This window comes from Cygnus atratus, chromosome 9 (assembly GCF_013377495.2).
Source record: "Cygnus atratus isolate AKBS03 ecotype Queensland, Australia chromosome 9, CAtr_DNAZoo_HiC_assembly, whole genome shotgun sequence".
Taxonomy (NCBI): domain Eukaryota; kingdom Metazoa; phylum Chordata; class Aves; order Anseriformes; family Anatidae; genus Cygnus; species Cygnus atratus.
Window position 1 is genome coordinate 21,016,493 of NC_066370.1, and position 27,291 is coordinate 21,043,783.

The window sequence follows — 27,291 nt, forward strand, 5'->3', positions numbered from 1 at the left end:
TATTCAAAAGACTTGTTACACTGCCCTAGGTAATCAGATTGAGAAAATTATGAGAAAAAAGTGGTCAAATCAACAAGCATATGAATTATTACCTTATCTTTAAACTAAAGATCTCAGTTTTCACTTCTGTCTCACTGAAAAACTGCTAGTCCTCTTAACAGCCAGTATCCAAAAAGCAGTTAAGGGCTTTCAGCACAAACCTGAGATCCACAGTGGTGGCTACACTCACAAATCTGGGAGCAAACGTGCCTTCAATTAACTGCTGCATCACCTTGGAGTGGCATCACCTTGGAGTGCAGTCAAAAAGCAGTAGACAGAGCTAATGAATACAAAAAGCAGTAGGTAGAGCTAATGAATACTTTGTTTTAAATTACCTCATTTAATGACAGTGAGACTAAGCTGCCATTATTTTCTTAGTCCTAACAAACGATTTTATAGATATTATTTTTAAAAGTCATCTCAATCTGAAGCTGAGGCTTGACATAACACGTTAAGGTAAGGATGTGTCCAAAATGCAAGAGGGGAGAGTCACCCTGAAGGTGACTTGTTCTTCACCTTAAGAAGTCAGGAAGTCTGAGCAGAGCTAGAACTAGGATTATAGTGCTGCTGCTAGTTTGTGATATCTTCTATGTTCACACACTAACTACATAAAGTTTTACAATGAAAAGTAAAAGCTGCGTCTACAATTAAAGAGAAGATCAAAAACTGTCGCCTGAGCCAGAGAACAGAAATTCTGCAAGAACCTGTTTATCTGGAATTCACCAGGCTGAAGATGCCCTTCCAAACAACAAGGAACCAAAACCAAAACTGGTGGTTGATATTTTCAGCATAGTATTTATTGAATGGTTTCTTTCCTAGAGATATTTCATTACATAAGTGTCAGTGCATATTTAGTTCAGATGTTTGCTTTGAATGGATAAAGACAAACACCCATGGATATACATCCAGTGAAAGAAGGTAGAATAGCAGACATATTAAGAAAATAAAAGGTTCAGTTTGGCAGATTCAGACTTACCAAGCTGTATACCTTATTAAAAATAGCTATATACTTTATTAGAGTACATTTGTAGGCTGGAACTCAACACTTTTTTTTTTAAGCAAAAAGACAGCAGACTTTCATAAAATCCTCTTCAGCAAAGCCATAAGCAGTGTTATTTTAACCAGTTTATTTACATCGCTTGGATTGGCAAAAAAAGATATAAAAAACTGTTTACAGTCTGACAGATTCAGAAACATCACTAATTACATATAGACATAAGACGGGACACTGGTGGTTGAGAAGATACCAGAAGTTTAACACTCCTGCTAATACAGACAGTTAAACCGTTAAAGAAATGCAGAAATATACATATCTATTCAGATGGTTCCTGAGATAGCATTGAATCATACTGACTCTTGAGAGGAGATGTAGTTATGAAGGACAACACAGATACAGGAGAAAGCCAGACAAAAGCCTTAGGAGTACACCTGAAATTTAACACACCAAAATTGGGCCCTTAGATTACAATGTCACACCAATAACCTCAATGCATTAAATAGTGAGCTGTTAACCAAGTTTTTAGAAGTTGTTTCTTTTTTCATTGTTTATTTTTAAACAGCCCTTAGTAATGCAAGAGAATGTAATTACTTTTCTTGAGCTTACATCTCAAAGATGTCATTTTTTTCTTAATCACTTTTTGTGGACAAAGCTAGTCATATCCTTTAAGCTTACTGCTCAAATTAAACAACATACCACTGTGTTACAGTGAGGCTGCAGATGACCATAGTCAGAAAACTCAATTCTATTTCTTCACAAACAGTTACGTTTATAAAATATCTGGAATAATAAAATATCTGGAATAAGCAGCTGTACAACAGGTTAACTGTCATACTTTAAAGGTCAGATACTTCATAATGCATCTCCATTTAAGAAATCAACATCTTGAACATTAGAGCCTTCAGCCAACTGATGAAGTCTGGTGAGCATGAGAGTCATCCAAACTAGCAGTAAGTTGTGATCAACATCCTTGTTTCGAAAGCTGGTAAACTAGTTTATAGCTTAGAGGGGCCAGTTTCCATAAAAGAAAATGATTCCATTATGTCAGTGAAAAACTTGTGCAAGGGAATACCGGGTCTTAAATGAAGACCAAGTTACTTATTCCACTGATTAGATGATCTGCATCAATACAACTAAAAACACCTTTGTGATTAACTTAGTGTTACCTAACATTATGCTAATCATTGCTAAGTGCTAATGACTAAGGTACCATTAATGTCAGCAACAGGTCATTCGAACAGCCAGCTGTTTGTCAGTCACCGTGATACGGCATTGCATTTTAAGCCTCCTTCATATCAAGTGGGTTGTTGATCGACTTAACGTATGACTCCTCTTTTCAAAGATTGAGGGAAGGCTGACCAAGGAAGGAGAAGGAATACCCTGTTGAGAAGGAAAAAAACATTTGGTCATTTACTAATCAATGTCAGTAGTGCAGTAGTCATTTTTCAACCTTGATACATAGCATAAGGAACCCATCTGTACAAAAGATGTTTAAGACTGGCAGCTTTTGAAGTTAATGATTCAAATCTGAATAGCAAAGTTAAACCAAGCAAGTAGAATACAAAAGATTACAAAATCTGGAAGAAAGAATTTTCTTGTTACCAGACCAGAGATTCAGAACTTACAAATGCGTTTTGTGTTTTTGAAGAGTTAAACAATTATGTGCACCTTGCATCACACTTTACGCAATAATCTTTCCAAATTTAAGAAGAGATGCATTATGATAATCTCTTAGAGAAACAGGGCTCCCCTCATACCCTACAACTTTCTGTATTCTTACTAGATTTGAGCCCCAAATTAGATGCTGAACACATACCTTCTTGGCTACAGAGAACATTAGACTATACCCCAATGACTTGTCAAAGCTTGCTGCAAAAACCTGCACCTGTTTATGCACGAGCTAGGCAGAAAGCTGACTTTTCCAGTGGTAGGAACACAGGCTGCTTCTGGGACTTAAAATTGTAGTGACTCTCATGCATCAATATACAGTACTAAAAGTTAACCTCTGTGTATCAGCTCAGATTTTATATTTCTACATTAGTCATTAAAATACTTTCACAAGCAATCTTCCGCTGCTCTTTGTACCACAAAGAAGCTTTTCAGCGTGGTTATGGTAGTTAGGTAACTCGCTGTAGCTGCATGCTTCAAGAATCGTTCAAATAGCAACATTTTAAGCAGATAAGGACATGCCACTTCACTACGAAATCTAATGTCTGTTTATGGCATGTCTTCTATTTGCATTCATAGGAAATATTTGAAAGTTAAATCCTATGTTCCTGTTTATATAGCAGTACCTATCCAGCTTCAGTACTTTGTAAGGATATTTTTTCCATTTACAGACAGGAACAAAAAGCTAAAACTACAGGTGAAATCAGCTGTTCAAGACCACCACCCTGCAGTGAAGATACTAGTCCTGAGAACTCTGGTCAGTGAGCTACTCTGCTGCTTGGACACAACTGAATTGAAACAAGAAGCAGTTCACTATTATTAAAGCAAATTTCTGATTTTTCCTAATTAAAAGTTAAAACAATTTCTTAAAGAATTAACTTTGCATTCAGACCCAGAAATAGCACTAGACCATGCGTGCGTGTTGACTCCAACCCAGAGTGCATCAGAACAAGACAAAGAAAAACCCAACACCGTTTAATCCACTTTGTGGTACTATGATGGTACCAAGCTAGTTGTACCACTGCATATAAATTTACAGGAATCAGGATGGGATGCTCACATCAAGCAAGGTAGGCATTAACAGTCAGGATTTGACATACAGAATTTTTCAGCACCACACTGGCTATCATCTCCAGCACCACCACAAGTAGTAGTGATAATAGGGATAGGACATGATCTATCCGGGGCATGACCATTTAGTTTTCCCAGGCTGGAAGACGTTTTTTCTTCTACATTTGACAGATGACTATTTGAAGAGCCAGGACACAGCACAGGTCGAGGCCTGGAATTTTGAGAGCTCCGATCAACAGAACTGGAGCAATGAACATTAACACATTTGACAGATCCGTTTAGGCTGCATGTAGAAGATGAACAAGTGATCTACAATTAGGAAGGGGTTCAAGAGTTAGTCCAAAGAAGAAAACACCCAGGAATATAGGCTTATTTGATTTTTTTTCACTCCTATTTTTTTTCTGTAAAAAAAAAAAATGCACAGTGCCAGGAATTTATTTAAATAAAACAAGGTTCGAACAACAGCTTTTGCTTGCTAAGCTGACTCAGACAGGTTTCCTAAAGCTTTAGTTTGCTACTCGGGAACTGTAGTGCTACTCAACTTGAGGTGTCAGAATCAAAAAATCTCATTTTTCCCTCTTTAAAAACTGCTCGTTACACTGAAGTCCATCCCCATTTCTTGTTGATTATGCTGTATATAATACAAAAAGCTAATGTTAAAACAAAAACTAACGCAAGATATATTTCTACTCCAACCCAACCTTATGATTCAATCAAAGGAGTTTTATAAGAATTCTGTAGTGTGGGAGATTTGTATTTCATGTTATGTGGTGTTTTTAAACCACATATACTCTGCTGCCAAGCTGCAGCTTACTCTGAGGTCCAAGAGAAAAATTGGAATTTGAAAATAGTTTTTACTACTACCTCAAAATTCCCATCATTATGGGAAAGAAAGAATGTGCGGAGGGGCAGAGAAAGAAAAATGCATGACTTGCATTTTTGTGAAAAACGAGATACAGTGCTGTATCAAAATGGACAGAATAATGGAAATCAAAAATAACTGTTGGAATGATCATAATTGAAGGAAGAAAGTCACTACAGAGAACTGGGGTAGGGCTGCTCTGATTTTTAATTCTTGCCCTCCCTGTCCCCAAAACACAAAGAAGTTCACTTCCACTGTGGTATTTCTCTGCCTATTTCATGTGGGAAAGAATATGGCAATACAGCTTTGTTGTACAATTTAAAATCACTATGTTCGAGTGGCCTTATCTCTGTACTAAGATATACAGATAGGCACTAGTAGCAAGATACACTGGAAATCCTTTCGGAAATCCTTCTTGGCTTTCTGTCCTACAAATTACTGACCTCAAAGATGTTTACTCAGCATAGATTTACACAAACACTAGAATAAGAGATGAAAAATTCCTCTAAATTTAAGTCTGATATACTAGACAGTACTAGAAAATTGGGTTTTTGGGTTTGAGCTAATGTAGCAGAAGAGAGCTTCAATAGGAAGCCATGCAGAGCAGAAGAGTTGCAGTAGCTAGAGTAAAATTTCATTTTACCAAGTCTTCTTAAAACATGTATAAGCAAATAGTTCACTTGCCTTTTTAAAAGCTCTCAGGCTGAAACATCTATAGCTCTCTACCCCTCCTTCCCAATTTGTTTCACAGGATGTCTACTATCTCACTGCTTCAATTAATAATTTCATGACGCTATTCAGGGGACAACACCACACTTGTATATTTTATCCAGAACTAAAGTTATGAACCAGCTTACAGTGTATTCAGTTTCTTGCTTGCTCAGAAGAGGATAAATATTTTATCTCCACAAAAAGAGCTTTTTTTCCCCCCCAACTTAAGTGCACAAGGCAAATCCCAGTTTCTAGTACATACAGCAGATTTTTCTGCACTCTCAGCAAGAAAAACTTCTCATTAAAGAACTTTGCTCAGAAAATAACATCTGTGAACATAGTTAAGCTTTTTTCCCCCACTGTGGATCACTGAAATAGTTAGAATAAGATCAACATCAGATATTAGAATAACAGTGGTCTTAAGAAGGTTACTTATTTGGCCTCCACGGCCAAATCACTTACTGCTAATGACGACGCACTGGTCAGGCGGCTGCCTATATAATTCTCATTAGCCGAACTGGGACTTCTTCCTTCCGTTGCACTATGTGACATTAAAGCCCTTCGAAGAGCTCTCTTTGGTGTTTTTGAGAAGGAAAATGCTCTTGTAACCTGGGGAGTTTGACAAGCACTGTTAAACACTGACAAAAAAACAGGATGCAATAACTCCTGCAATAAGCTACCATTCAGGTTTTGAACCTTTGTAGGACAGGCTCGAGTCAAAAAAGTATGGTAGCTCTTCCTTAATATGACCATATCAAAAGCAAATAAAGTCTACAAGCAGTTCTGATTTATTTTTTAAGGTTCCCCACTACCCCTCCTCTTCTTAGTCCTGTTTGGAAATGATGAAATTTTTGAGAAGAAAATTAAGGGAGAAGTCAAAATAAGGTCTAGTCTACTAGGATTCCCCACATCCTTGCATTTTGCAATCAGGCCCCCCTCCTTTAAATTGCTCTCAGTTCTGTCTTTAGCAGCTTCCAAGCTACAGTAGCCTCTATAGTTTTTCTAGGAAACCATATTATCTTGAACACAGACAGACAGCTTAAAGGCTGCTGAGAAGAATGGAGAAAAGATTTCTCCTTGCTTCATCTTATATCATCCCCCTCTCACATTCCACAAGCCTAACTAGAACCAGGCCCAGAGCACAGCCAACATGGGAGCAGACATGCAGCCTTCCTCCTGCCACCTAGATGGGTCCTCTTAGCAAAATAGGGCACACTTCAATTAGTTAAGAGCAGCTAAACTATACACAAAGGAAAACACATACAGGCAGAGATCAGCCTTCAAGACTTATCTCTTACATTCTCAAAGTCTATTTTATTAATAGCACGTGCACACTCCATACCCATCCTGCTTTTAAAGGTACTCAAATTTGGATAAATACATGCAGCTTTAAGGTGCCATTCAATATACTAAAAGAAGTTATAGCTGAGGTCTGTTTCTGTATTTAAAAGGTTAAAAATACTAAACTAAGTTCCATAATTCCATAACAGACTCAGAAATACAAAGATTACATAGGATTTATGACCACAATACTTAAAATACTCCAAAACTAGGCAGTTCAAAACCCAGACTCCTAGCTTCTGTCTTTAAGGAACTTATACTTAAGTTTTAATTCAGATTAAGTTTTTCTTGTGACTGCCATAAGTACTACAAAACACCTGAAAACAGGAATACTAGTGCAATACCCTGACTAAAATTCTACAAAGATAGTGTTTTACAGTAAAACTCATCTTACCTTCTTTGATGTTTTCTTTATTGCTCTAGATGCTCTGCTTAAAGTACTGTCCATATCTTTAGTATTTACTTCAACTGAATCAGGATCAGCAGTATAAATAAGATTTTCCTACAGACAAAAAGTAGTCTTAACAATGGTTGACACACATCAGCACTTAAAATAGCATTTTTGGTTCATGAGGTCAGATTAAGAAGTTTCTAATTGCCATATTATTCCGTATGCATATGTTGCCTCATATTCTTCTTAACACACAGTTAAACAGTTACTTGCATTGATGGTATTCCATGAGATTGACTACTAGCGCAGTCAGCTTACAGAACCACCTCATCTGTTAGTTTCATGTTTGGTTTGTTTGATTCAGTTTCAAGTTCAGGGCTGACCAAAGCAAAGGCAGTGGTTCTGAAGCATGCCTGGCAAGTCTCACTAACTACATAACCTTCTGGTTCACTGGCACATAAGACTCTTCCTAAGTGAAATCTTGACAGCTCCAGCTGTAAAACATTAAGACTAAACCTTTCAGCTTAAGCCCAACAGATGTTTCAGAATAGCCTTTGCTTTTTTCTTTCCATGCCTCACTCAAATTTTAGCATTTGCAAATCAATCTGATTTCAAAGTCAGAGTGCAAAGCAATCTCTGAATAGCTACTTACAGGAAAACTTGAGGGGGGGTTGTATATCATGGGAGTGCAAGGTTGCTGGGATTTTTTTGCTTTTGCTTCTTCATTTGGGGAAGAGACAGTTCACCTAAAAAAGTTTTGAGAACTCCCAAGGACACCAAATAGCAAGCTGTATGGCTAGTCCTAGTGCCTAACAAAGTAGTAGTTAAAGCTTTTACTGCCACCATGTGGCAATGCTATGCTATCTCATTCTCACACACCGTTCTTGAAAACCAGGGAAGAACAGAAGCATGCTAAACCTAAAATTCAGTTTTACATTTAAATTAGCAAGAAAAAGGTATTAATTAGTTGCTACAAAGCAATAATTACAGAAGTTACAGTAAACGGAATTGAGCATAGTAGGTTGCAATTTGTCAGCATATGATTCTGAATGTCCTGTGCAAGGATTAAATGCTTGTTACACAGATTAAATTTCTATCAAGACATCTTTCCACCCCTTTCTGTTATACTTATCAGAATCAAGAGAGCGAAGACACGTGACTGATACAGATTAAAGTAAATTAAAACTTCTGAATCAGTACTTTTCCTACTCAATACTTGGAAGAAAAAAATTTAAAGTCAGGTTTCATACTCCTGTGTCCCTAGATGACGTTACAAGTGGAACTAAGATACACTAAGGTACAGTGAAAGCAAGGTGAAGACAATGTGATTTAGACCTGCTCCTACTGAAGATCTGCAGTGCAGAGTTTAAACTATAAATCATTAATCTATGATGGGGGATGGGGGAAGGGTGTGAGTCTTGATTTTAAGTACTTATTAGCTTCTGCAGAGACTAACTTCCAGGCTACTTCCTCTTCCACTTTTTAACCACTCCCTTGAAGATATGCTAGCACAAATGTTTTCTGCTCTACTTCACCTAGAACATGAACAAGTTCTTTAGCTTCCTGTACTTCAGGCCAAACAGAGCAAAATATTTCCAATCAACATCATGGCTCCAGAGAACTTACTGCATCTGCTTTACAAATTGTGTTAGCCACCTGCCGACACAACATCTTCAACCAATCTTCTTTAGGAGGTTCTTCAGTTGTCATCTGGAAACTGAGTAGCTTGTTGTTGTGTTCTGTAGGTGGCCGCACAACTAAGGCAAAAGCTTTGTGGCAGTCTACAAATTAAGGAAAAAAACACATACAAACACAAGACAAAAAAGTTTAATTTCATATGCCTCACCATCCCTGAGGATTGGAGGGGGTAACCTTCTAAAGGGTTAACCCTCCATCTACCTGGAGCTAGATTTAGAGGAAACATGACTTAGTGCATGGACTTACTTGCACAATACCTGTTGTATCACTCGCATAAGCACTATGAGTTCTGTCTGCATCCTTCATCAAGGAGGTTGCAGTCAGTTGTTTATTCACCAAATAGTTTGTACGCTGTAGTCTGCAGCCTACTCAACCTTTACTGGATACAGCAGTAAGTATCAATCTCATTCTTTAACTCGTGAAATGTTGGACAGATCATTCTTTTAGTTGACATAGAACAAAGAAAACATTTACCCTATTTTGTAAGGCAGGAAATAGCAACAAGAGATGTCAGTACTAAATATGACATTCAAGTGTTCAGGTTACAGAAGTTTTATTGTTTAAACTTGACAAACACAGCTCACTCGATAGCGGAAAATTAATCTTTTGCTGAAACTTTATAGGAGATGCAGCTAAGGCATGATTAACAGTTAAGAAAAAAATATCACCACCAATTCAGAAAAGCAGCACTGGAAAAGCAGTCCTGTAAGTCAGAGTAGCTGACCTCTCCCAAGATTTGTGTACTAAAGTTCTTTGGAAATACTAAATGGAATGCTTATAAATGACTTCCATCACCCACATTGCTAAGTGAACATAAGTGCCATACCGTAAATTCATAACTGATATACCATAAATTAAAAATGCTTCTCTTTAAAAACTCATCTTAAAGACCAAAATTACCTTTTAAAAATTCAGGTAAGCTATACATTTACTACCTACCTGCTTTGCCATTTCTGTTTTTTATTGGGCTCCTACATTAGGGAACATTTAAAGAACAAACAGACATAACATTCTGCTTTAAAGAACAGAAGCAGAACAAGTGTGATGTGCATACTATCACCCAAAGTGAAATACCAAATCTATCTTTCTAGATGTAGAAACTAGTCTGACTAGACTTCTTTGGAAGAAGTCACTAGCAAGGTTGGAAAGAGTATTGTAGCATCAGTTCAACCGGTCTAGCAATGCATTACTTCAGTGAAACCCTTAAGGCTTCAGTACAGCAAAGCAGACACTGAAATTAAGGTCATTTAAAATCTCTCCTAAATTGCTAAGCATAGCTCCTCCTGAGCATCATTATCATCAGTTACAAAGATTTAGCTTCACAGCAACAGTTCTTGTAGCTGGTCAGCCTAACGCTTTGGACTAAAGTTTGGGACTTTTGTTTTGTTTGATCTGTTTTTTTTGTTTGTTTCTTTTTCGTTTGTTTGTTTTTGTTGTTTGTGTTTTTGTTCATTTGTTTCTGGTAATTTCAGAGCTGTCAAGTACACTTCTTTAATTCATACTGCCATTTGGCTGGCTTATGCTAATGCCATCTAATAGTCCTGTCAAATTCAGCAGCCTGTCTTCAGCCTTGTACAAGATGCCAGTACAAGGAATTCTGAAGCTCAGAGCTTTGAACAGCTCATACTAAAATCTCATACCTAACACACAATACAATAAATATACCCTAGCATTCTGTCCCGTGATGGCAAACCTTCATCCTTTACACCTGGAACAAGAGTTTTCATTAGCTATCATGGCATTTTAAGACATACAAACCTTCTGTCTCCCTGATGTCTAGGACTTTTTTGATCTGGGAGAGAGGCATCAGAACAACATGCTTGAGAGATGCAGGAGGCCTCGTGTGGCCGTGGGGACTCTTGAAACCACCAATAACTTTATGACGTTTCCTTGCAATCTGCAGTTAAATAGAAGACGAGTTAAAGTTAGAAAGCCTAATGCCATTGTTTTGTTTGCCTTCTATACTCTTACCTTCTGGAATACAGGGATGCACAGAAAGCCTTGTTACAGAAAAATACTCTAAAGAGTATTTTAGATAGCTACATTACTCTATGACAGAAATCTTTAGTGAATCTTGAGTTAAGAGTCCCTTATCAAGGGTTTGAGTGGCACAGCAATACTTGTTACTTAGCACCAGTACCCTCACCTCTGAAAAAATGAGAGGGACAGCAATTTTGCATTACAAACCTCAGTTCTACCTAGCAGAACAAGCAAGGACACTCAAAAACCTACCTACCATAAGGCAGTCTAGACTTAAACAGAGAAGACAACATCTATGCTAATGAATTAATTTAGTCTGTGGTATGTTCTGTCTCAGGAATATTACTTGCTGTTGCTCATGCATACAGGCATGGAGAAGGTTTCACAGGGGAGATTCGTCAGTTTTACTTTACATTACAACATAGGTATCTTAGGTGTTTTTTACATAGGGTATTGCCAGTAGCTTCTGTTTTATAGAAGTCAAGAGGTTTTAATGGAATTGTTTTCATTTTCCTTTCCTTCCTTAATTCAGCTTCACCACTCTTTCTGAACTTTAGTCCCAGGAAGAGCTCATCACTAGTTACAAGTACAAGCTTTTGTCTCCCAGTGATGCTTAAACCACTGCTTTTGGATTATTTTAGAGCTAGTCTTCTATAGGTCTTCTATGAAGACTAAGAGCGCCCACCCAATGTTCTTTGCTGCCACAGACAGTAACAGGGAGTTCCAAAGACTGTCACTTACAACCTCAGTTTCTCCACATAAGTCTCCAAAACAGTTGGATTACTTTTCCTTCCGGACCTTCCTAACACACTGTTACTCTAGACACTTGATATGCGAACTTTTATTTTCTTTGGTAGCCAAAGCACACACATCCCTATCTCAGTGGTCCACTATTTACTCACATAAAGTACAATTAAACTTCAACAACAGCCTGCTGAGACAGGGACTCCAGTGCTTTTTCATCTATTAGTACCACTCAAAATGTTATGCAGATAAGCAATTTCATATGTTGAGAATTAGATGTTCTGCTTTAAACAGAGGAAAAAAATATAGTTCACTGCTCAGAGGAGAACAGACATTGGCATACAATGCAGAAACGCTACTTTAATCATTATCTGAGATTCCTGCGCATATTAACAAAAAAAGTTTAGTGACTGACAAGACAATCATCAGTCATTTATGATGCCAGTTTTTATAATGTGTTAGAGATATTGGTCTTATTTCCATAAAACAGCGTTAATTCCCTTGCCAAGGCAAGAATGCCTTCCAGTGCTCCTCAGTATCAGCCTTTTGATCTGGCTGCAAGACCATCCAGAACTGACCAGTTACTTGTGTTGCTTATACACCAGCTCCTAGAAAGGTAACATGGGATGTGTTGAGCATCCTTAATTCTGCTTCAAAGCTTAATTTTTTTCTTGTTTATATTTACATCTTGCATCAAGCACTCTATAACTCAATTCATGAGAAGTATTCACACAGTAATCTTACCTCTAAGCAATCATTGAACAGGAAGAGTGTGACCTGTTCTCCCCTGTCACAGAGGTCATCACCAAGAGCAACAGTTTCCAAACGCTGAACTAAGCTTCGGTGAGAAGACAGGAGATTGGCCTATGTGACAGAAGCAAAAAGCTCATTAAGCATTTAATTCGAGGGCTGGATTACTACTTGCTTACAACTTAACACTGGAAATCTATTTAAAACAGCACTATCGCATTCTAACTACACATACTTTTACAGATAGAGCAATACAAGTGAGCAGTCATTTTTACAGGTCTGCAGCTTCAGAGAAGTTACTTACTGGACATCCGTCAACTTCGTAGACAACATCAAAGAACTGCCTTTGTGCTTCTGTTTTTCTCTTGTCTTCATTGATGTGTCTGAGGGAAGCACATTATATTTATCTTCAGTATCAAGCAACTGTAAGTGATTGCACTGCATTTAAGTCTCACGAAAATAATGAAGCTGAACATTCAGAGTTGGCACGGCAGCATTAGAAAAAACAAAAAGCAAGTACATTCGCTTATTAAGCACCATATGCTAAGTATAGGAAACTTCAGAACTAGAATATTCTTGTCACGTCATCACTAGCAGGCATACCATTACATAATACGTAATTTCCCTCCTCACCCAAGAGATTTGGAGCTAGACCCCAATCCAATTCAGTTTCCTCATAGCACATTTTACAGTTCTCTCACCCCCCAGGTCAAGCATGCACTTCGCCAGGAAGCAAATGCAAGAAGAGTTACAGATTACAAACTGTTGTTAAAATAAGAAACTTTTGCTCAACTAATACAGGAGGCTTCATTGCTGGAGACATATGCTACATTTCAAAAGAGCTGAGGCTTATAATCTGAACAGCTTCAGCTTTAAGCTAATTAACTTGTGAAATGGTGCCAAGAATAGCTAATATGGGACCACAAGACAAACTAATCTCCCACTAATAACATGTCCTTTCAGTGGAAACATGCATATATATAAAAGATTGAAAGATAAATGCATCTCTTCCACTCTGTAGGGGACAGAAATAAGAATTGGAACAGAACAGAGAACTCAAAACATTCAGCTTCATGCAGGGGCAGGGAATCAGAGCCCCTCAGGTAGGAATACTAACAATGCCACAGACTCCTTCAAGGGCTCTGGTATAGAAAGACAGCAGCAGCAGAATGGAGACCAATCTGCAAAACCACACATTTCTGAAGCCTTGGATATTTTGCTTCCCCTCCACCCATTCTTCAGGTGGGGAATCCTTTGGCAATCATGGCAGTCACCACCCTCTGAAGAATACATAGGATTATGTATGCTTACATAGGGACTAAGGATATGGGAACAACATACTCTCAGTTACAGCAATTTTGAAGAAACAAATAGAACTAAACATCTAACAGTTTCATAGAATGAGTAATACTTACGTCATCACTTCCTTTAGTGATTCAATAGCTCTTTCTAGAGTAACTTTATCTGGGTTCTCTTCTGCTGTATGCTTCTTCAGATCTACAATTAAAAATATTACTATTTCTATACCCTTAGAAACCTAATGATCTTAAGAATCTGTCTTCCTAACTCTTGGTTTCCCAGTTTGCTTATAAGGTAAAACAATTTCATACCTATTTCATCCCCATGAACTACCACTACAGCCCACTAAAAGTCACCTTAGAGTCTTCAAATGTAGTCACACACCGATGGTCAGCTTACAAACGTGTTTAAAGTGACACAAAGCACTTCTGGTTGCAGCTTCCAAATGGTAGTTTAACTGGATGTTATGCTTACGTTACTACTGTTATTAGCCAATTTTAAAAGGGCTGTCTTGCTGACTGCCAGTAAGCATGATCAACTCTCTGAAATGGGTATGTTTCATGTGAGAAGCCACTCCTAATCATGCCAAAAGCAGCCACTGTCTTTGTTTTAACGCCTTCATGGACAAACTAGTAAGGAAAACCAACAACAGTAGTTACCATTTAGTAGTAGAGCAACACTAGGCAACCTTTGAACAGGACGGATAAGGAGTTCGGCTAGGCTTTGGCGGCCACATTCTGGTTTAGCTTGGTTTATCTGGCAGAGAAGGGGAGAAAGGAAATGATTCTTATTTTTCCAATTAAACAGGAGAAAAGTTGTCTTCCTTAAAACTAGCATTGTAGTAGAAGTTTTCTAGAATCATTTATTGCAGATAAGCGTTAAAAGACATGTTAAGACATTCAGACAATCTACAGTATGTTTATCACTTGATTTACATGCTCAGAATGATTAGTTTTAAACTGTCCATATCAACCTTTAAGTCCTTGTTTGGGATGCTAAGACTAAGTTGTGGTGAGACAGAGGACATTGGGTTGTGTTCTTATGCCTTTTCTCCATCTTTTAAATATCAGTATGTAGATATAACTCCTGGCACCTCAGAAGACAAGAACTGAAATCTGTTAGTTTGATTACTCCTTTTTTGAGAGATGGTTGTTGGATACAGAAGAGGAGTTAAAGCTACACTGCCCTAGTGGTTAACTATAAGTGTTTATCTGGAATCTCCCAAGTGTAAAGACTCTTCAGACAATTCTTTCTCTGAATTGAGTCTCTCCCTTAGATCTCCACAGTTATGTTCTCATTCGCTAGTCACAAGAACATTGAGATATCTTACCGCCCTGGAACTTCACAGCTGCCAAAAGGGAGTTAAAAGCTATTTCAGAAATACAAGTCTTAAGCACAGGGAGGGGGACCAATAAAGGGAATGAGAAGGCATGTATTTGCAAGACTACAATCAGAATGCACTCTTTCAGCAATGGATGCATATAATCAAACTAGCTTGGAAGCTATAACAAAAGAGGAACTTGGATCTCTTTCGTAAGAGTCTTATGAGGAGCTTAAGGGATTGAAGTTCAAATCCTTCCTATTCCTGTCTCACCAAGAGATGTTCAGCATTCCTCCAAGCTTCCACAATCTCACATTCTTTCGTTGAGTGCATTAAATAATATACTTGGTGATGGCCTCCAAGTTCCACTCAAAGACTTATTTCTGCAGACTCACCTTCAAGAAGGCATGAAACCTTGGCTTCTGTTTTTCACATCTAGTAATAGTCTCCTTGCTCATTTCAAAGAAATTCACAAATGGAGGGTACGTTTTCAACAAGTCTTTTGACTGAAAAATAAAGAACTGTTATAGCTCTGATTTACATATTATGTAGCATTGTACACATGTCTATATGCCCTGAGCCATACAAAGCTGCTCAAAGGCAAATTTTAATAAAGAGTAATAAAGTGTTTTGTACCCAACTTGTTATATGAACATGAATAAGACACTTTTGCATGCCAGATGTTCAAGATTCAATGCTGCTGATGAAATAGACCAATCTCAGAAACAAGCACATATGTGACAGTCTTAGAACCTGCTGAACAGCTCTCAAGTAGAAGGCAGATTCTCATCTAGCAAGATACTTTTGGTGAAAGCTTTGGAAATTTCAGACTGGTGTTTTCTCCAGAGCATGCAATCATCTTTTAAAAAACATTAAACCACAAGAAGCAATACCTCAGACAGAAAATGTTTGAATGCCAAATACTATTTGCCTCAGCATGATCAAGTCAGCAAAAGCACAAGATATGTAGCAGACTTATTATGTTAAAATGCACTGCAGTCCCAGACCTAGTCTTCCTGTTCTGCACATTATGTACTTGTGAAAACATGGAGTCCTCATTCACACACTTCAACTCTTCAAGAGAGAATGCAGGAAGTTCCTGCAAAAAGTTGTTTTTCTAGTTCCTCACTATTGAAAGGAGGCAGAAGATAGCTGAGATTACAGTAAGAGTCCCTTTTAACATTTGACTAGAAAGTACATCTATAGTGTTGTGAATTAAAAGTTTTCAGGCCACACCTTCTGCAGTTTTACTCCTTCATGCATACACTTAAGAGATTTATTAGTTAAGTTAGATGATGCATAAGTAATCCAGGTCAAGACCAGCTCAACTAAGAAGTCTAGACAGAAAATACAATGATACAAGTTAGCGTTCTTCCTCACTCAGTAGTGCTTTGCTTGTGTGCTTGCTAGCTCCTACAAATGAATTATTCATAAGGTAAAATAATAGCTCATAGTTCTAACGCATAAAAAAGAAAAACTTACATATTTAAGAAAGATATCACCAATACTTTTGTTTTCAGTCCAGTTTATCATAAGATCTTCCAGGTCTTCCTGCATTACATGCAAGGATTGGGAGAAAAAAATAACAATGTGAGCTGCATAAAGCTGTAGATGGGACCAGTGTTGTGCCAGAGTTAGCAAAGGAACACGGACAATAAAACAGGCAATCCTAAGAGCTGTACAACTCCACATTAACCCTGTTAAGAAGTGATAGAAAAATACATCTGACTTACCAAATACACAGTTTTGAACCCACGCACTCAGAATCTAGCAGTGTGTCAGCACTAGCCAACTCTGCAACGGAACAGATCTGCATCCACCACCCTACTGAGCATACCCCAAATGATTATTAAAGTGTACACAGAGGACATTTAAACCAACTGTCACTAAGTGATAAATTAATACAGGACTCTAAGTCCATAACAGAAGATAGGATTCAAATAGAACACACGTACGTTTCCCCTCACTCAGTGCACCACAGGTCAAGAAAAGTGAGAGCAAGCTGTTAAGCCTATATTGACTTGATAAGGATCAAGCTTATTTACTGTCAGCTAATAATGTGGATAGGAGGGCACAGCTGAAGTTGAGGATTCCCTTTAAGTTGAAAGGTTTCACCATTAGTATTCTTAGCATGTTTCTGCCACTTCTCTCATCCTTATTACACCAAAAAATGAAAGAAACAGAGCCACACTACACATAAGTGACTTTGTGCAACAGGTGAATCCTAGCTGCCACCTGGACATGCATGCTCTACTTTCCTCTCCTAATCACTGTAGGTCCACATCAGCATCTGTCAGCGATTAACTAGATGGGATCCCAACAACTAAAAGATATTCTGAACATCCATCTATTTTAAAAGCCTGTGAAAAACAGACAAATAGAAACTATTATTTGTAGGAAATGTTATGACTACGTTTGTTTTATGACTACATTTGATGAAGAGTTGCATTGTAATCTGCTGTGAGACTCATAGATGGTTTCTACCTGCAGAGAGCTTGCAACCCAGACCAAAATATAGCAAACAAAGCATCAAGAAAACAAATTTGATAGCTTTAGCTATTCTTCCAAGAGTCCTTGCTTACCATGTTAATAGAAACATGTTTGTTGTAAGCACTTGTGAGAGCTAAACTACCATTTAGCACCACTGGCCCTTTTGACCAATTTTGTATCAGTTACAGAAGCCTCTTACTTGAAGAAAGATTAAAATGGGAAAAGAACAAGCCAGCTCATGAATGACAGTATTAGTTATATGTACAATACTTAGACTTCAGGTGCTTATTCATAAGTTAAAACTTAAAGTATGTTCTGGATTTACATTTAACTCCATAGGTTAAACAGTAAATTTAATTCACCAGGATCAATCTGTATCCATCCAGCAGACATGATGTAACACAAGAAGAAAATATTTAAAGTCCGCATCATCGTTTCCCCTGTGGGGCAAAGTTACAGCTTACCTTGATTTTTGTGTGTACATCAAGAATATCTGGAATGCTGCCAAATATAGTCTTAATCTCTTCCTGTGCAAGTATTGGTCCTCCAAGTTGTCCTTCCTTTTCCAATGGAACTTGAAATAACTGATGAATTGGACAAGAAAAAAAAGCATTCACCCTCCACACATTGTTAGAAACATTGAATATTGAAGTATGAATATGAATATTGAAATATGTTGAATATATATGTTGAATATAGAAATGTGTGTAGAAATGGTGTTTGCCTTTTAGATCATACTTTTCTGCAGCCACAATCTTGAGACATTCTGTTCCTACTTGGCAAGAGCGTGTTATGGAAGAGTGGTTTTGAGATGTTAACACTCAGTTCAGTAACATTACTAGTAGACCATAATCCCCTTTTATCTACTTTTCTACTCACACACACCTTGGCTCGTTCTTTAGGTAGATAATAAGCTGCAACAAACTGAAAAGCTTACAGGAAGAGCTTCGCTTCTAGGAAGTTGTTTGATAGACTGCTCTTCTTGGAATAATAAGTTTGTGGAGTTTTTTTTTGTTCCTCCACCTCTCTATGCACAAATATCTTAAAAATCAAAGTCATGAAGATCCTATTTTCTCAAAGCTTTGGGTTTTCGTACCAACTGCAAACCCACTGCAGATCCCAGATTAGAAGTTATAATTTCCAGCCTTTATGATTAACAATTTTACATGCCAGTAAAATGACATGAGAATGTATACATCTTTCACCGACCTCTCATGCCCCAAGCCATTAAAAAGATGAAGATCACAGGTTGAAAACAATTATCTAAATACTAGGTGTTGTACTACAATTGAACTGTACTTGCTTTAATACCAGCTTACCTGAATAATTGTTGTAAGAATATCAACGTAGTTACTTTCTGTCTGATATAATTCCTTTGCAACTTGCCATCTTGCAGACTGCTTTAGTGGAAGAGGAGTTGAGTTTTTCGAAGGCCTTGCGCAGGATTTTGGTGTTTCTGTTGAAGAAGTTTCCAAAAGAAAATAGTTGTATTACAATTCAAAGCTCCTGAAAAATTCACCCTCCAAGACAAAAACCTTTGGAATTCAACAGGCTTTTTTTTTTTCAAGAAAAGGCTATTCTTCATTAGTTATCAGAGCTCCTTCTAGAAAATGACTATTACCACTTTATTATAGAATAACAATAACGCATTTCTCAAAATTAGTCCTGAACTATTAGGCTGCTAGTAAGCCATTAAAGGGAATGGTCAGCAACTTAACTCTTATGTTTAGTAGAAAAAAGGGATTAGGTGCTGAACATTATTTATATGTATATGAGGCACTTTTTTTTTTTAAGTTCACTTTGCCATGTAAGCAAATCTTTCAGCTGCCTCATCTTACATTAGATACATGACCCAAAACCATTTATTGAGATAAGTCTTTACATGTAAAATTTACAATATTTCATCATAGGCAGATGACTGGTGCAGGAGTAACGGGGAAGAAAAGCGGGTCATTTTTCTTAAAGCTAAAGCTGAGGTGGACCTAGAACAGTCCGTTAATTTTAAGTCCTTGCACATGTATTGGACAGCGGAGACCTGTACACACTTGTCCTGAGGTGTTATCCTTAATCAAATTACAGTCACAGTTACTACAAAGTTAAGTACCTGATCTGTTGTTTTCAGAGTAGCACTTCCTGAAACTGTTTGCTGATATTACATAGAAGCAGCTTCCATACCAGGTGTTACAAGAGTTATAGAACAATCTAAGAAAGCTAATTTTAGAATCAGCTGAATCTTTCCTGTATTCCTTCTGAATTATCACTTACAGGCTGTGCCTCTGAGACTACTTTGTGACTTAAAAAAAAAATCACAGAATGGTTTGGGTTGGAAAAGACCTTAAAAATCATCTCCATTCCCCACCATTGGCTGGGACACCTCCCACTAGACCAGGTTGCCCAAAGCCCCATCTACCCTGACCTTGAACACCTCCAGGGCAGGACAACCACAACTTCTCTGGGCAGCCTGTTCCAGTATCTCACCACCTTCGTGTTGAAGAATTTCTTCTTAATACCTAATCTAAATCTACCCTTAGTTTAAAACCATTACCCCTTGTATACAAGTATTATATATACAGTACTTGTACAGTCTAAGAATTGTATGCAAGCTTTTGCTTTAAAAGAGCAGCGTAACTCCAGATACCTCCCCTCTGTATATGCTGTTGAATATGCTTACTGTGATGACAAGAGGCAGCACAGCCTCTGTGTCTGAACTCTTCAATTCTGCATCCTACGCACTTCAAATAGAAAACCTGGAATTACTCAGGAAACCTGTAGCAAAGCCTGTAAGACTTCCCCATCACTGTCGTTATCCCTCGTATGCAGAGAGCTCTTAAACACTGCAGTGTGACTGAGTGCAGATTTCCACTCTACCTCCATTGGTAGTGCTTGACTCTGGAGTGTTAGAGATATCCAACAAGGACCCAATAGAAAGCGAATGTTCGGCTGATGGGCGTTTGCGAGGAGGGAAAGGTGACATGTCTGTTTCTCTAGTCAGTTGTGCAAGAGTCTCTTTCAAACGACGCCTTTTACGGTTGCTGTTCGGAGTATTCAAAGAAAGCTGTGACACAGACTTTTTGAGGCCAGGACTCTCTGACTGTAATAAGAGAAAGTTCAGTTTAGCGATTTTAGTTGCTGTTTCCAGGTCAACTCAGTGCAAAGGTAAGTCAGAGACAAACACACAAAACAACTTTTCTTAGATAAACCAGACAAAGCCCTATTTTTATTTTTAAAAATTTGAAATCACACTAGGATTTTTTTGTCTGTTTGGACTAAAAATAAGTTCAACCTTCAGAAAAACAAGAAAAGGCTTTTCCAAATTAGTATTCTAGATATTAAATTTATAATGGATTGCCTGGAATTTAAATGGTACTTTAAAAAAATTAATCTCTGGCCCCACATATACTATTGCACATGCTAATTTTACCCTGAAATACAAGCTGTGTCTTACATCAAGGAGTTCAACATACCTTTTCAAATAAATACATGGACTCGCCAGCTCTGGCATCCATTTGAATACTTCCCCAGAACCACTAAAGGGAAAAGAAACATTAAAAATCACAAAAAGTTAAAAGTATTCAAAATAATATATATAGCATTAACACAATTTGTACACCAAATGCAAACATGGGACTTAATTTGAAAAAAATGCAACTCGCATATGGGGTAGTATAAACAAAATATTCTTCCAAGGACTTAAGTACTAACCTCTTGCTTTACAACATAAAGGTTTTTTAAAGGTTCAAATGGAAGATCTTTTACTGTACTTTCTTCAACCACTAAGTGCGTACACCTTTCATCGCCAACTGGTAAATAATGTCCTCCTGGGTAAAAAAAATAGAAAGAGGTAAAACAGCAAGACAGAAGGATATTGTTAGAAATTAGTTCACTAGATAGTTTTATAACACTTAGCTTTTATGACAGAAGAGACAAGGAGAGGAACTTACATAACACCCCGTATATAACCAGTGGACAGCTTTTAAGAAATAAGATACAGCATACAGTAGCAAAGTACACATTGAAAGAGTCAAGAGAACCTACAGTTCAGAGGACATTAAAGCATGTCTAGCAATAAATATAATATTCTTCTGAAAAATTTGTCTTGTTTCTTCAAAGAACAAGGCAGGAATACTTTCTACATCCACAAGCTAGAACCTGCACGTATCACAATTTTATAAATAGCTTTAGGTAAAAAGGCCAGGGAGTGAGAAAACAGGCAAAATTAGCCAGCTTCCATCTGTTTTGAGGATGACTTGCTGTTACAAGCTTGCTCCATTCCCATTTCTCTAGCATGCATGCTCTAGCAATACAAGGCCGGAGACAGTAAGTTATCTGTTATATCATGACTGTCTATGCAGTTCTTAACATCATACTACACTAACAGAAAATCAAACACCTCCAATCAAGAGTTTTACCAGCAATGCCTCATATCAAAGTTGCAAGCTTTCCATGACACCTTCAAGCATCCTGTAATTATTTCCTTTTAAACTGCCTAATTTCAATCAGCCTAGGAAGTTTCAACGAGTCTTCAACAGCTATGAGAACTTATGACATCTAAAAAATGAATTTCCAGCTTTCCAAGTTGAAGATTCTTCAATAATGCTTTAGGATTCATGGGGTTCATGGCCCAGCATTTCAGCTTCAGTGACATTAGTACCAATAAAATATTTATCAGCTATAATCCCCATTCTTTTCACAGGTCAGCACTGAAACAATAACCTTGCATTTCTGTCATTTCTTCCATGTTAGCTTTCTCTTCATCAGAGAATCCAAGGAAACTTAACATGCAATCCTGGAAAGGAGGAACCTTGAACTGATTTCTAAAGTCATCATCAACTGCACAGAAATCACTGGAGAGAGAAGAAAAGAAATTTTTTAAAAGTTACTAAATCAGTGCTATGTCACTGTTTAAATATAAGCTCAAAACACCACAAATGAACAGGATGTAAGTTCAGGATTGGACGAAAGTAAACACCTACATTTCATTCCTTTTCTCCCAAGCCTTATAAATCCACTCAGCTTTCATGATAGGAGTACCAAGGCTTACAGCAATCTACAAAATAGGAAGAGCATAAATTGTAACAAGCAAATTTTCCGTTTAAGTCTTTTTCATGCCAAGAAAAATTTTAACATAGCTTTTACTTCTCAAGATACACATTGCCAAAAAGCAAACATATTCCTTCAAGAATCATCTCTTGTTGCAGAGCCTAAAAGTTAAAGTGTATTAACTCTTCAATGTCTATGAGGTAGGACCAATAGCTATTTTGACATTTACTCAGAAGTGCACTATTTTGTTACATAAAAACAAATTCCAGTTCCAGTGAAATATGCAGTCTTTTTCTGCTTCCTATAAATTGTACAAAGATGAAAATCCCAGCCTGCTTTTACCAGATAGGAAGTGACTATTCCAAAGGTAACTTCCATGACTGCTTGAGAGAGACTACAAAGTTTTTCAACTTTTTCCCCTGTGAGCTGGCAAAAAAAAAAAAGGGGGGGAGGATTTTTTGGATTTAGGGAATTAAAATTATTTACATCTCTAAGAGACAAACAAAACTCAAAGCTCAACACCAGATGGAGATGAACTTGCAATGACAAGTCATTGCTGGTGGTACAGGAAAAAAAGCCAGTAACTTACAAGCTGAAAAGTAATTCAAGGACTCAGTTTACAAGATGTAAATTCTGAAAGTTTCCATGAAGTACAAATTGAAGCTTACATACTCTGAATTTGTCCCCATGCGTTGAGTTAGCCACCAAATGCGTAACTTTTGAGCTGAAGTCCCTTCGAATAATTCCACCCATATGATGAACTAAGGTCACTAGCTTAACCTGCAAAATAAAGACAAAAGTTTAAAGTATATATTTTGAAATATAGTGTGGAGCAAGAGAGGTACAAGAATAGTTCACAAAGCAAGTGATAAGAGGTTGCATTAAACAGCTGATACAACAGAAGAACTATTTGCTTGCCCCCCCTTTTTTTAATAAACATTTTATACACCTTGAGAAAGGCTGCCCAAGATACTGGTGCTCTCATGATCAACATCATACACAATGCCTTCACCATTTCACACGGAATAAATTTGAGGTGTATTACCCTCACTGATTCAGCAATTCGGCCTGAAGGGACAGTTGCCAGAATTTACATAGGAGACTGCAAGCTGTCCAGTTTGAATCCAGACTACCAAATATAACCCTAACACTGGGCAAAAGCTTCATCTATTTTTATTTTGTCTTAACAAAGATGTGGTGCCATCTTACTGATTCCCAGACATCCAATAGGAAAATTGGGTGCCGATTGCATCACCAAAACAGAAAAGCAAAGTGCTAGGCTATAAGACACTTAACACTTGGCTATGTCAAAACTAAAGTCCTGATAGCATGATAGAAGCAAGCGCCCTGAATAAATCTGCAAAGCTTTACTTGATCATACCACTTCCTGTATAAAAAAATAAAAGGACATTATTGGGCAAATGTGATGTTACTGAAAAGCCTAAATCTACAAACGTTAAAGAACTACTGAATTGTAGTTTAATGCCGCTCAAATAAAAAGTGGGCAAAGAAACAGTTTTCTTACCATCCTTAAACATCACTGCCTTGGTACATGCAATAAAACAGAAGAACAAACAAAGCAAGTCATTTCTGCGATACAAGGTCTACACATGGTTAAGTCTTACGAGTGACAGAAGAGAAAAATATTTTGAAAAATATGCTTAACATTGCTTTACCCATCCAAGGGGGGAAGTGAAAAAAGCAGAGTCTTACTAATTCATCCTTCTTTCTGAATCCCGTAAAGCAGAGTACCAAGTTCAACATACTTGCACAGTACAGCGGACGACATGAGAAAGGTAAAGGCTGAAAAAAAGGTAGTTGGCTTATTAGTCAAAATAATAATGTTTAAAATACTACTTCTATTAAATATTTAATATAGTATTACTCCTAGTATTAAAATATATTAGACAACAGTCCAAGCCTGTGTTTTCAGTTATGCCTCAGCTTCAGACCCACCTGTGTTCTGATAAAGTAACTAAGTCCCAAAGGCAATGCTCTGCATGTATTCTCCTTCCCAATCCACTCCCCTCTGCTTGAGGGGTTTTGGATGTATAAAGTGTCTGTTAGCGCATCATTTGTGCCATTAGGAAAGGCAGCATACAAACTCCCCCAACGACTGCAGTAGTTGTGACCTTACCCGCTACCTGTGGCTTTCCCATCACGCACAGTTACTGTTCTAACACAGTACGAGAAACTTGCTTTTCTTCAAACTTATCTTGCTGACCTTATTTGTGATAGACAACGCAAAGAAGATTTTGTTTTGAATGCACCACGCAAAATTCACTGCATGAGAGAACTACCCAGCTACACGTACCTCTCCTTTTCGTGCACAATGCAGTACCACTGGCGGGCCAACGACACGACAATCTGCCTTGCAGAGACTGTTAAAGATGGAATCTTGAAAGTCTGTTACGACAAAGACTGTCTCAAATTCTGGGGAGTCAGAATCTCCAAGCTCTTCTATCGTATCTGTCTTTATGTAGGGCACTTTAATTTCCTGGGGAGGAGGGGGAAGAGAAGCATTATTCAAAATTCAACCTTTTTTGACCATTAGGAGAATGATCAACATACATATTCTCAGACAGATTGGAGAAAGCTGGGTGAGATATGGCATAAGAATAGCTATGAACTGCACCTAAATTTTTTTTTAATTAATTCCTGCTTCTGAAGGATAAGTATTCAAATTATTTAAGTAGTTTACACATCAGTTCACACTGACAACATAGTATCAGCAAACAAGTACAGACGATAAAAAAAAACTAAGCACATAAGGGAAATTAAATTTCTCCCTTCAGACTCTGTTAGAACACCTTAAGGTACTCCCAGATGCTATTAAAAAGTAGCGCCCAGCTTGCAACAGCAAGCCTCATGCTGCACTAAAGAACGGAAGTCAACTGAGTTCATTGCTTGATATTTCTAAATGCTTAAAAATCTGGTCCGTCCCAATTTCAGTCACTAGTTCCAAGTTATATTTTCTAGGTTTTTCACATCAGGAAAAAGGAAACCCATTCTTACACTTATGTTTAAATGCAGCTTTCAATTGAAAGAGGTCAGCTAACCAATTAAAGTCAGTTCATAGCAAAACTTATGTGTTGACTGAATGAGCATGCAGTTGATATCTCCACTGGTATTTCTATTCCCTTGTTAGAGAACACAGCTAATTAAGAGCTGCAGATATTACTTCCTTATTTGAGAAATTGTTTGAAAGAAGGTCAAGAAAATTGAGAAACTGAAGAGATTTAAGTGACACCGTCATCAGAATTAGCATATCTTGTGACCACTACCCCAGTTAATGTAAAAAGCATCTGCATGTTTCAGTCCCAGTGAAGTGCAACATGCTGCATGCAATCACAGGTGCTTAATTGCATGACATACCATATGAATAATACTTTTTATTAGTTTTTCTTCTGATTTACCAGGGCTAGTTTCCTTTATCTTTATAACTGGCACTTCCATTATCTTAATGGTCTGTGGAAGAGGAGAACTTCAGTACTGGACCAAATCGGTTATCAGAAGTCTAACACCATACCGCCTCATTCCAGCGACTCTGTTACCTTAGACGCACATACCTCCAAGGCTTTCAGAAGCTCCTCGTGTTTCCCTGCTTCCTGAACCAAAACCACTCTTGTTTCTATTTGAGGCATTTCTTCTGTTTATAGAGAAGACAAGACAATAACCATATTTCAATAGAAAAATCCATGTTAGTTCTAAATCAAGCAATGTCTAGAACAGGCAGACTGTATCCGTCTCAAGACACCTCATTTACCAGGGACAACCCTGAAAACAAGCGTTGCTTCAAGAAGCCTGCCCTTTCATTAAGGCATACCCCACTGACCATGCAGCCTAAGTTTTCTAGTATATGCTAAAACAAGATCCTGCAATTCATGGCCGCTTACCTGACAGTCAAAACAAAATTATTGGCTTAATACTTGCAACAGAATTGGAGACCAAGACTTGCTGAAAAATATTCAGTTGGTATCTTTGATGGCTTCTGTGTCCTAATAATGGCTCAGTTTCACAAGAGAACATAAGAAATTAAATTAGATATCCTGTTCTTCTTCTACAAGTATTAATAAGTTTTCAAAATACAAGCAAGAAGGGGCAAGTGCTGCATCCAACAGTCATGGGATCCAAAAAACTGCTACTGGATTTTGGCTACTGCCATTGCAGGCAAACAAATACTTTTTGTTGCCTTTCTTTAATCTTAAGATTAGTTATTAAATCAAATACATTTCAAGCTCGAGACCATTCATCTTCTTAAGGGTTACCTGTAATCCTACACAACAGAGGAACTGTAGTTTCCAAACACTTATTAAAATATCACTTAGTGATCTATTCCACAGAAGAGGCATCAAATGGGACTGATTGCTTTCTATATATTAGTCAGAAGACTCATTAGATTTCATGGCTGTAACCCAAAATTTTGATATCAAGATGAGTTTAAAATTCAGACAGTTCCTTTGCCAGTGGAAAGATACCAAACCAACACCCGTTTGGCTACGCTATATACAATTCTGTGGTTCAGCAAAGCATTTTCAGTTTTCCAAACCTTCTTCTTAAAAGAAACTTTTCACATCACCTTCAGCATCCAAAACAGATCCAGGAAATACATTCTCTTTGGAGGTTTCTATAATTTTTGAATCAAGAACAGAAGAATCAGCCAAGAGACTCCTCCCGGTTTCCGACATCAGCGTACTGTTGTCAGCCATGATTATGTCCCGTTTCTTTCTTCAACAGCTACAAGACAGAGGCCCTAGTTTAAGTTACAGTTGCAAAGGCTCAGTAATAAGAGTCCTATGACTAAGGCTGTCAGAAATAACTCCAGACTCATTAAAATCCCACTCAAATTGATGGAACTGTTCTGAAAGAGTCGCACAACTGGTGGAAAG

General features: G+C 37.6%; 1 protein-coding gene across 2 annotated transcripts in view; it reads right to left on the reverse strand.

Annotated features, from left to right (window-relative positions):
- Positions 1-809: 809 nt before the first annotated feature.
- Positions 810-27,291, reverse strand: part of ECT2 (epithelial cell transforming 2) — a 28,378-nt gene continuing 1,896 nt past the window's right edge. The window contains exons 2-25 of one of the 2 annotated variants that reach the window (XM_035557348.2): positions 26,982-27,139; positions 25,972-26,051; positions 25,778-25,870; positions 24,717-24,899; positions 24,116-24,205; positions 23,075-23,182; positions 22,336-22,409; positions 22,076-22,206; positions 21,065-21,180; positions 20,827-20,889; positions 20,231-20,453; positions 18,682-18,818; positions 17,827-17,946; positions 16,355-16,423; positions 15,268-15,378; positions 14,211-14,307; positions 13,668-13,749; positions 12,557-12,635; positions 12,247-12,366; positions 10,537-10,675; positions 8,707-8,861; positions 7,084-7,191; positions 5,811-5,957; positions 816-2,416 (exon numbers count right to left, since the gene is read on the reverse strand). In XM_035557348.2, coding sequence (XP_035413241.1) covers positions 2,327-2,416; positions 5,811-5,957; positions 7,084-7,191; positions 8,707-8,861; positions 10,537-10,675; positions 12,247-12,366; positions 12,557-12,635; positions 13,668-13,749; positions 14,211-14,307; positions 15,268-15,378; positions 16,355-16,423; positions 17,827-17,946; positions 18,682-18,818; positions 20,231-20,453; positions 20,827-20,889; positions 21,065-21,180; positions 22,076-22,206; positions 22,336-22,409; positions 23,075-23,182; positions 24,116-24,205; positions 24,717-24,899; positions 25,778-25,870; positions 25,972-26,051; positions 26,982-27,111 — 2,745 coding nt within the window. In that variant the 5' untranslated portion in view covers positions 27,112-27,139 and the 3' untranslated portion in view covers positions 816-2,326. Of the gene's footprint in view, positions 2,417-5,810; positions 5,958-7,083; positions 7,192-8,706; positions 8,862-10,536; positions 10,676-12,246; positions 12,367-12,556; positions 12,636-13,667; positions 13,750-14,210; positions 14,308-15,267; positions 15,379-16,354; positions 16,424-17,826; positions 17,947-18,681; positions 18,819-20,230; positions 20,454-20,826; positions 20,890-21,064; positions 21,181-22,075; positions 22,207-22,335; positions 22,410-23,074; positions 23,183-24,115; positions 24,206-24,716; positions 24,900-25,777; positions 25,871-25,971; positions 26,052-26,981; positions 27,140-27,291 lie in introns of both variants that reach the window. The other variant, XM_035557349.2, reaches the window with a different exon arrangement.